Below are 10,816 nucleotides of genomic sequence, written 5' to 3'. Positions count from 1 at the left end.
CTCCTCCTAGACTTCTCCTCTCCCCTCCTGCCCCGCCTGCTCACACTGGACCAGCAGAGTTGGGACCGACCAGAGCCTGACTGATGTCCAGCCCTGACCCAGTTTGCCTGTCAGGATCGTCCCATCACCAACCACACCTGTATCACCAGGAGCTCCAAGCTAAAGTGTACGAGGGTTATGGGTTGTTCTTTTCATTTTTATTCAAATCCATACAAAGCCTGCAGACAGCCTGATTTATTTCTCCCACCAGCTCTCTACCTCAGTCTGGTGCACTGCCATGGTCACGCTGGGGCTGTGCGGGACCATCTCACACACAGGCCAATAGCCACTTGTCCAATGAGCCCTGCTGGCACCTGCCCATGTGAGACCGACAGAAATGACGGTAAACATCTTTTTGGGTAAAAAACATATTTTTATAATGTACCTTTGGATAAAATGTAATCTTTCCCTTCTTTTCCAGGTCAGGCACTTAAAAATGAGAAATTTCAGGAATGTGTAGCCAGTTCATTAAAATTCACTGGATCTAGTTTCCTAAGAAAACTTAAACAGTGTGGGAGGTAACGACATTCAGCATTTGCCGCCAGAGTTTGTAAGACCGACAAGGATTACCATGTTTCTGATGTGCCAGCGCCTGATTCAGAGATGCAGGAGTCGGGGAGACTCATCCATGGTTAGCCTCACTTTCCCCGAAATTCCGTCTCTAAAATTAGGTCATAGCCTTACTGTGAAATTGGTTAGATGAATATCACATTTACTGGGAAAAATGATTACCCTCTGTATGGCCTGGCCTCTGGTGCTGCACATGTTCATCACGGCTTCAACTGCTGAATGACAGTTTGGTCTACAGAGAACTAGTTAGGCAGTAACTAGTTCATTTATTTCTTATCTCGAGCCCAGAGGATGATTGCAGCCTACGTGCATCACATTCAATTTAAGAATCTTAGTTCTCAGAGTGACAAGTAGCCGGAGACAGGGCCCTGAGATGACAGGGTCCACGGAAGGGCAGATGTGGGAGGTGTGGGCCAGTGGTCATGCTGCTGCATGGAGCCTGCCCCCGCCTTCTGCTCCTCCTTGTGGAGTCCTGCTTCTGAGCGGCTGCCCACATTGCCCACCACGGCCCCTGCTTCCTCTGTGAAGACGCTGTTTGGTGGGCATCAGGCTGGACGTGCCGAGAAGCGTTCCTGCCTCCTGTGACAGCAGAGGTCGGCACGGGGTCTGGAAGCCTGACCAAGAGCAAGTCTACTTCCTGTGGTAAAAAATCCCAACCACCTCACAGTCAACCTTCAACACAAAACTAAATCTCTCTGAGAAATAATATACTTCGAAATCCTTTGACGCGTTTATAAAAAGAAAAAAACCAAAAAATTTGCAAATTAAAAAAAAGATCCTTAAAAAAAAATCAACAGTCTTCTTACTAACGAATACAAAACTGCTTAAGACACTCTGTGACTTCCTTAGGTCATGGATCAGGGGGATGGATCCACAGTGAAGTTTTACTACTAAAATTACCTATTTGGTAAAAACTCCAGGAGGGTTCCACTGACAAAATATTTGTTTGGGAAAGAAGAGTCACAACTTTTTCCAAAATGTCAAAAAGAACAAAGATGTAAACACCACATACTTAACATATTAATACAACAGTATTAATTCAGTTAAATAAATACAAGAAAGTGGCACCAACGTTATGGCAATTTTTCAACACAAAAATGTAGCTCGAGGATATTTTAAAATAAATAATTGCTCCCAACAGAAATGAGTGTTCTTAGCACAAACCAAGAGCGTCTGAGATAAAGTGCTATGAGACAAAGTGGCTCCACACTCCAACCTGTTCATCTGTGCGCAGAAACGCCATCTGGGTCTCTAGGTCTGAGGGGTCCGCCACAAGGAAAGCATCACTAAACGCCAGGCTGAAGGTCATCTTTTGTCATTTTCCTGTTTTCTTCCAGTGTGTGTTTAAATATTTTCTTCAGGGTGTCGTAAACTAGTGGTCCGTTTTCAGAGTCAAAATTAACCTGCTGACAAAGAATAGACAGACTCAGGGCATAGTAGCAGAATTTTAATCAGCTGATTTTGGGAGAAAAGAAAGGAGGGTGAAAAAAAACTCTGACTTACAAACACAATTATATACAATAAACAGCATACATAACACCGTTCACACATTCATTTTAATCAAAAGACTATATTAGAACTGCCAATCATGTCAACACCAAAGTTATGAGTGCAAACTCAAAAACTGAAACCCCTGCCCGGACACGCTCACTCGCAGGTTGTCGTGAAGCCAGGCAGCTGTGAGGGCAGAGTTCTGAACCTGGAGACTTAGCACCGGGGGCACAAGGGACAGGGTCTGTCAAAGGGGTCTCCAGCTGTAAGGCTGCCCTGCGGCAACCCGCCCGGGAGCCCAGCTTGCCACCAGCCCGCTACGCGGCCCCGGCCCACGCCTGCCCTGTGTCACGGGCACACCACTATACCCACCGCCTTGGCACTTCCGGGAGCAGTGGGAGTGAGAGGGCCACGTGTTTGTCTGCCACAGAGAAAACCCCCGTGGAAGCTAGTTCCCTTGCCCCATGGTGGGGACGTACCGTGTCCGTGTATTTCGGCTGCAGGGTCGAGCGACAGGAGGACAGAGAACCTGAGCAATTCCTTCACCTGCACCCACTCCCACTCCCACAGAAACGTGCGACTCCCGGCGGTGCTGCGGAGGGCCTGGGCCTGGCTAACACGTTTGTAGACACAGGATGGCCGGGCCAGAGACAGACAACTCCACCCTCCAGGTAGCATGTCACAATCACACAGTCACCCTCGCCCTCCAACAAGAGGTGGGGCGACGCGGAGCGGCCCAGGTGGGCTGCACATCCTGGCTGACCTCTCTGGGCGCAGGTGACCCCAGTGTTTGCTGAGGGGCTGCAGCAAGCCTGGAAAGCTCTGGCCGAAGAGAAACAGAACGTTCGTCACCCTGGAAGCAGCTGCCGCACAGCTTCCTTGAAGAGCTGGCCCAGAACGAGAGCGGTCGGGGCCTCTGCTCACGACACTGTGCACCAGGGGACACAGCCACAGATGTCTCCCAACCTTTTCAAAGCCGGGTTTGCAACAACTGCTATGTTTAACTTTTCATCAGGATCCCCCTAAAAGGCCAACAGAAATTATAAAGAATTCCTACCACATTCAGAGAAACCAACACTAAGGATTTTTTCAATTAAATTCAGAAATGTCATTACACTGTTTATTCTAGCTACAAAAACTTCTGATTAACATTAATAACGGCTTGAATTGTTCACTTTGCTAAGCACCCAACTGCAACCCTCCCCAAGGGTGGGTGGCCTCGCGGTCTATGAAGACATAAATGTAAGGTGCAAAAGACAACGCGCTGTGGGTCTGAACCGCTGGCTCTGGAAACTGTTGAGAAGAGACGCAGAGGCCGCAGAGCTCCCGAGAGTAACGCCGACGCCTGCAAGGGCGCGCTGTGGAGAGCACAGGGGGAAGCCGCGGTGAACCGCACGAACAGTAACGGGCAGAATCGCTAACGTTTACCGCAGACACCGTCGTTGAGAAGCTGGGCTCTGTGCTTCAGGACAGTGTCACATCCCCTATGATAGGAACCAAACTGAAGGGCTGAGGGGAGCCTTTTCTCCCGGCATGTCCCTGGTTCTTGCTTCAGCCAGGATGGACTGCTGCAAGCCAAAAGGATGTGCATAGAAAGGAAACCTTTTTATTACTTTCTGCTTTGATTTGCCAACTAGGGCAGGGTCCCGGGTCATCGCTGCTGGGTTCTCAGTGGTGTTATGCATTTAGGCCCAAAGTAGAATAGGCTCAACCAGAAAAGATTCTCTCCTACTTGGCACACGATTTAAAGGAATTTTCTCAACATCCAATTGTTTCTGTATGAAAGCTCTTTGTTCCAATGTTCTCCTTCAAAAAACCCACAGTTCAGCTTTTTCTAATACCACTGTTGAGAAACTAATATTTTTTGGCCAAAGTCTACAACTGTGTTTGAGAAATGTCAAACATGTTTCCATTAAGGAAAAACATACTGAAAGTTTTATTTTAGAGCAGGTGGGGGGCCTCTGGATTCTGATCTGCAATTATGCCGACAGCAGCACGTGACCCACCTTGGTGAAGGCTTTAATGGCACGGATGAGGATGGCTTCCTCCACGTCCGCAGGGACCGCCTGCAGACTCACTATGCAGTGCAACACGCAGAGAATGGTCTGGTGCTGGCCCTGTTTTTGCAGAAATCAAAATCAAACAAGTGGTTTGAAAAATGCCTCCAGAAATAAACTCAAAGCAAGTGCAGAGCCAGGAGCTGGTGTGTGACCAAGTACTCATAACATCAAACACCAAACTCTCTACCAAGGGCTCTACCAATGTTTCCTGATAGGTGTTTATATAATTTGAAAAGCTTTCAGGAGATAAAATCAAAGCTGCTTAGTTATAAGTATAACTGAATATGAATATCAGTGTAACTTCAAATCAAATGTCTTCCTTGCAGTGAACCAATGGGAGGATCCACTCGTTTCTAGACACAACTGTTTCAGTTCAGCTAGCGGATGCTGACATGCCACGGTGGTACGTGGACTAGTGGGCAGCCAGGGTCAGTACGAGCATGCCCTGTCTGTGGCGGGAGCTGCGGAGGGAGGGGGGGAAGGGGAGAGACAGCCGTGGTCCCCCAGCAGTGCGCCCACTGGAACTTCAGGGGGAAAGTCCCCAAGGAACGTGTCCAACTTGACTCCCAGGGGCTGTTCCCTTTAGAGAAGCAAAGGAGACACCACCTCTGGAGCCGACATGCATCCAGGACACTCGTCCCTGAGAGCCACTGACTGCCCTTCTGGAAATCTACTCTGAGGGCCTAATCGGAAATGCAGAAAACCCTGCAAGCACAAGTGATCATTACAGGGATGGCTGCCGAAGTAAAACCCTGAAATAATGTAAACACCCCACATGAGGGGGTTGGAGTGAAGGATGACGAAGGCGCGGCGGGCGCCATGTGACAGACGGACGCAAGTTGTGTGCGGAGCCACTGGAGCTCAGGTGCTGCTGTGACACACGCTGACTGCCTTTCCTGAGAGGTGGGGCCTCACCCTCTCCAGGCCATGGAGCTGAATGAAGGGGAAAACGGAAATTATGACCTGGCAAGGGCCTGGCCACTGCCCCAGGGGCGACCTCCTCTCTCAGCCCCTCACACAGGGGCAGAGAAGGCAGACTAGGAAACGGACTCTGGATCCGGGGCGTCCTCACCTTGACAGGCATGTGCGCATGTGTGCGAGCGTGTGCATTCATGTCTGTGTGTGTCTAAAAAATGAAGTATACGGTTGTCCGTGACCACATTAACAAATGCACTAAGTCTGACACAAAGGACGTGCAAATGTTCAGAGGGGCGCTGCTGGGTTACGGGGGTTCTCCTTGTCTGGTTTTGTACCTTCTACATGTGATGCTGGGTGTGCATTTCTTCTTACCTCGGAAAAACCTAAATCAGACCCAGGTATGGGATTCTGCACAAGTCCCCTTCTTCATAATGGATTTTTGTGCACGAAGCCTGAGCTAAGGGCCGTGGTTAACTTCATCAACCGCCCAACAGCCTCTTTACCTTCTCTAATAAAAACAGCGCTTCTGTGGCATCTGCGTGGCTGCCAGCCAACGTGTCCACGTCCTCTTTGGTGATCACAGGCTCCTTCAGCTGCTCCACCCAAGACCACATTAGACTGCACAGGACGAAAGGGTCCCTTTCGCCACATATTCTTTCCCAAGCTCCGTCTCGGGAATTTAGTTCTTTCTAAAAAGAAGGGAAGAAAGGGGAGAATGGAGAAGAAGGAGAGGGGAGGGGAGGAAAAGGGGCGTGGAAGAGGGGGGAGGAAGGGAGAGGGAAAAGAAGAGGGGCAGGGAGGGAGAAAGGGGAGGGCGAGGGGTGAGGAGGAGGAGGGAGGGGGGAGGGACGGGGAGGTGGCACCGTTCGAGGTTTCACGGCTTTCAGACTGTTCATGAGTGACAGTCTCGGGCTTCGGGTGGATGTGGGCCCCTCTCAGTGCCCCCACCTCCAGGTGGCACACTGGGCTGAGATGCTGAATCTCTCCAAGCCTCAGTTTCCCTCTGTGAAGCTGACCCCGTGCCCCATGTGTGCACTAAAGCTCCCTCAGAGAGGGGCTCAGCTGGCCCAAAGGCTAAGCTCTCCACTGGGCTCTGAAACCACAGACACTGTTCAGGAAGAGGGAGCCTTCCTTTTTAGGTTCCTTGGGACAAAAGAGAAATACTTACTGGGATGAAGGAGAATGTTAGACAAAAAAGCATACATAAGACAACATTTGCAAATTACCCTGGGACGAGGAAAAGCTGACTAAATCTTCAAAGTAGGCCCCAGAAAAGTGCTGAACAGTCTGCAACTGGGCAGACACATCTGTCTCACGTTCCTTTTCAGAGGCCCATGCAGGCCTGGCCACAGAGCCAGCCCCACATCCTGAGACTGCACAGGGGAGGGGACGAGCAAGTCTTGCCCAGGCCCCGAACGCTGGAGGTAAGTTAAGGAGCAGGCCTTAACAGTTTACCTCACAGAGAGCAGGGGAAAAACAGGAAGAACTTTAACTTCTGATGGGGCTCAGTTTTAGGCATTAGTAAATAAAGTCTCTGTGTGCTACAGGAATAAGCATAATAATTGCACATTCATTCATTCACGCATCTGGTATGTTCAAAGCTTAGAACAGGACAGCCTGTAGCACATGGCTTATCTGATTCCTACAGCCCCTTGAAGTGAGGCCCCAATGGCAGATGTGCCCAGGGAAGAGGGTACCTGCCCAGGATCCCAAAGCAGAACGGGGCAGACGGCATTCCCTGGGTTCTGCTTGACCCCAGACGTGATGCTCCTGCCCCGCTGCCAGGGTCCTCTGGCTCTGGGTTCCTCTGGTTCCTAATATAGTTAGGAACTATACTAAACATATGTTTAGTTGTATGGAGGCCCCATTCCCCACGGGTCACAGACACAGCAGATCTGCTCTGCAGTAACCAGAAGCTGGGCAGAATGGCACAAGTCAAAGGCCCTCCCAGTAAAATGCTGTTATACTGTCATGTTTTCTGAAATCCTCGAGGGGGCTTAGCAAAGTATTAAACTCATGAGCTGTATCTTGGCCCTGCCACATTCGGGCCACATGACCTTGAGCATGTGCTTTGACCCCCGTGACCCTCGGCTTCCCTACCTGTGATACTTAATTCATAAGGACTGTGAAGATTAATGAAGAATCTTAGGGTATCCTCTGCCCTACGGGGTCCCTGTGAGAGCAGGTGATGCGGCAGAAGAAAGAGGGCCTAGCACAGGCACAGGCAGCACTGTGCCGTCCAAATCACAGTTCACTGGACTCTTTCCAGAACTCAAGTTATTTTATTGCTGAAAGGCCCATAATAAAATCCAGAAAGTGAAACAAAGGGCAAGCCTATCCAAACAAAAGGGTCGTGTTCACCTCTGGAAAATGCTTTTCTATGTGAAGTGCTCTGACAGTCTGGCCCATGCTGGGCTGACCTATGAGGGGTCCAACCACTAGCTCCCATGGCTGTGGTGTTACAAGGGAAGGGCCCGCAGACTGAGCCAGAATGAGCCAAAAGTTTGTTCAGTTTGGAGTAAGAAAAATACTTCGTGTTGTAAGAAATCAATATATGTAACTATTTGATCAGCAAACACCTGCAGTTCTGACAATGTGCACATGCTCTGCAGTCCCACAGCTCTAAGTGGGTGCAAGGCTCTGTGCCTAGTTTTCCCACCTCTGCATCTGGAAGGTTCTGAACCTCCTAGAAAGTGTACATGCCTTGCTTAATTAATGTAGAATACAGAGGAGCAGATACACACATAATTCGTGGGAGATTATAGGCTAACAAGTCTTGATTTCACTGAGCCAGGCCTCCCCAGGTCATCCCCACATTTGGGCAGTTTACTAGTTTCTGATAACCAGGTGGTAAGGCCTGCCTTTTGTCTACACCAGCTGCTCATTCAGGGCAAAGAGCACAACTGATTTAAGACTGTGTTTCTAATGAAAATATACCACAAAAAGGGGTTAAAATTTAAAAATTGCACATTCTAATTTAAGTAAAAGCCAAGAAATGGACCCCAAAGACACAACCTCGGGTAAAACCAATGGCACAGGGGCGCCTGGGTGGCTCAGTCAGTTAAGTGTCTGACTCAATTTCAGCTCAGGTCATGATCTCAGGATTGTGGGATGGAGCCCCACGTGAGGCTTGGTGCTGAGCTTGGGAGCCTCTCTCTCCCGGTGCCCCTACCCCCACACCCCTCTTGCTCTCTCTAAACAGATAAAATCTTTTTTAAAAACCTAATGACACAAAGGTACTCTGTGGCTTGCTCCCATTTGCTTTGTGGAATCTGACTGTTGCCTCATTGGGGTGCACTGGGAAGTCTGCGGGAAGGGATGCTGTGCAGACAGCATCCATCACGTGTCCTCCTGACCTCACTCAACACTTGTGTTGATGACTTTGGAAAAGAATTTTCTCTGATTTCGCTTATGTCTCTTGGTCAGTGATTCTCCTCACCAGACTCAGGTTAGCGATGCACAAGTCAGTTCCTAAAGCTGTCTGCTGAGGTCTGTCCATCCCACAAACCCAGCAGGAAAGCAGGAAGCCGCCACATGCATCAGCATCAATGCCCTGCTCCAAGGGCCCTGCTAAGTGCTAAGCACTGAGTGCTTTCTTTCACACAGAGATTGAGAAACCTGAAGTTCAAAAGTTAAGTATTACATAAACAGGTCTTCAAATTCCCATAATACTTAAATTTGGTAAAATGTATTATGTTTTCGTTCTGACATAAGTATTTCCCACACACACATAATCAAATGAAATACAAGTACCTGCCACATTTCTACCTTCCTTTTCACCTCCTCCTTTTCTGCAAACTCATTTGAACTTGCCAGGGCTTTGGCTGCCAGTATTCTCCTGGCTTCGACACTCAATTCAGACTGCAAAGCAGTGTGTGGAGCAACTGCAGACGGATCTTTGCTGTCCTGGGCTTGGATGCGTCCACCAGAGAAGGGTGCTTTGGGGCTGAAACCACAGTCCACGGGGCTGCGGGGGGTGTCGGGGCAGCAACCAGCAGGAGTTCCATCCTGATAGCGGGGTGCTTGCTGGGGAGAACAGTTTGGTTCCGTAGGGATATCTGCAAGGTTCGGTATAACTGGTTCCCTAGGGTTGTATGAACTTGAAACACCCGAAGAGAAGGTTCTACTCCGCTGTACTTCCTTTGCAATCGTCTCCCTATGGAAAACCGGTGACCCCTCATCTTTGAGTCCTTCCAGGCCTCCAAATTTAGCCTGATTCCAGAAAGAGAATGTATTTCGGACCAGCTTTTCCTTACTTGGATCAAGCTGTGGAGACTGGGGGGTGTAACAGTGGCTGATGGGCTTCTGCTGCCCGGGATGATGGCCAAGCAATGCCTGCGCAGGCCCTGTCCATGGAGATCCCCCCTGCTCCAGCAGCGACTCAGCCCTCTTTAAATCTGAGTCGCTGCAACTGAATCGCCTTTTCAGATGAGTCAGGGGCTGAAGGCACTCGACATTCCGTCTCTTCCAAAGAGGGTCCATCTCTTGCTCGCTGGAAAGAATCACATCCTGATTCTCAAAATCTGTGGGCACTGCAGTGGGCAGGGAGGAATCTGATGCATCGCTGCCCTGCCTCAGCAACTCTTTATCCAGCTGCAGGGTGATCATCTCAGAAACCGTCTTCTCAATTTCGGCAGATAGACTGGGCACTTCTGCCACCTCTTCTGTCACCACTGGCCTGTTCTCGGCTAAGTCGAGGAGCAATTTGCAAACAAGGTGGATAATTTTGGGTACGTGTTTCAGAAGTCGGGCCTCATAACCATGAAGCAGATGCCGCTGGCGAATAAGATACTGTGCTAAAGTAACAGCGTGTGCTTTGGGGTCACAGCAAGAGAATATATTGCGAAGAGGAATCAGAAACTGAGTAAACTCCCTCACACAGAGTAGCTGTCCTCGAGTTTGTATGGAATTGGGTCGCTTTGCCCGAACAAATATAATTGCTTGGTCAGCAGTCATTCTTGTTGCAAAAACTAAGTAACATGCTATTAAAACGCCTAGAGGTGAAGAAGAGAAGATTGGTATGAAAAAAGTTTATAACTTATTTATTTATCGCTCTTTAAGATTTAAATTTTGAATATGTGTCAGGAAACCATATAAAGGATCATTTTAAGGACAATTATAACTTACTGACTTCTTGTACAAGTGTTTATTCCTTGTCTATATGTCACTTCTCCCCCTGACTGAGAATCCACAGTCCTCTCTGTACTCTGAAAGGGAGTAAGTATGGGTGAGGGGATGAGGGAGTGAGTGGGGCCGAGGGGCTGAGGGAGTGAGTGGGGCCGAGGGGCTGAGGGAGTGAGTGGAGCCGAGGGGATGAGGGAGTGAGTGGGGCCGAGGGGCTGAGGGAGTGAGTGGGGCCGAGGGGCTGAGGGAGTGAGTGGGGCCGAGGGGCTGAGGGAGTGAGTGGGGCCGAGGGGCTGAGGGAGTGAGTGGGGCCGAGGGGCTGAGGGAGTGAGTGGGGCCGAGGGGCTGAGGGAGTGAGTGGGGCCGAGGGGCTGAGGGAGTGAGTGGGGCCGAGGGGCTGAGGGAGTGAGTGGGGCCGAGGGGCTGAGGGAGTGAGTGGGGCCGAGGGGCTGAGGGAGTGAGTGGGGCCGAGGGGATGAGGGAGTGAGTGGGGCTGAGGGGCTGAGGGAGTGAGTGGGGCTGAGGGGCTGAGGGAGTCAGTGTAGTAAGGGGATGAGACAGAAAGTATGGTGAGGGCCTGAGGGAGTGAGAGGAGGTTAGGGGAAGGTCCAAAC

General features: G+C 50.0%; 1 protein-coding gene across 1 annotated transcript in view; it reads right to left on the bottom strand.

The window, feature by feature from the left end:
• Positions 1 to 391: 391 nt before the first annotated feature.
• Positions 392 to 10,816, bottom strand: part of PTPDC1 (protein tyrosine phosphatase domain containing 1) — a gene marked incomplete in the record, with an annotated part of 669,594 nt that continues 659,169 nt past the window's right edge. Inside the window, 4 exon segments of the mRNA XM_088018957.1 lie at positions 392 to 2,012; positions 4,107 to 4,217; positions 5,582 to 5,767; positions 8,832 to 10,072. Of these exon segments, the coding sequence (XP_087875083.1) occupies positions 1,896 to 2,012; positions 4,107 to 4,217; positions 5,582 to 5,767; positions 8,832 to 10,072 (1,655 nt within the window).

Source organism: Eumetopias jubatus, unplaced genomic scaffold, assembly GCF_037043125.1.
Source record: "Eumetopias jubatus isolate StellerSeaLion01/CBP00866 unplaced genomic scaffold, mEumJub1_p1.0 scaffold_15, whole genome shotgun sequence".
NCBI classification, from domain to species: Eukaryota; Metazoa; Chordata; class Mammalia; order Carnivora; family Otariidae; genus Eumetopias; species Eumetopias jubatus.
The sequence above is the reverse complement of the archived record's forward strand: the minus strand, read 5'-3'. Positions and strand labels throughout refer to the sequence as shown.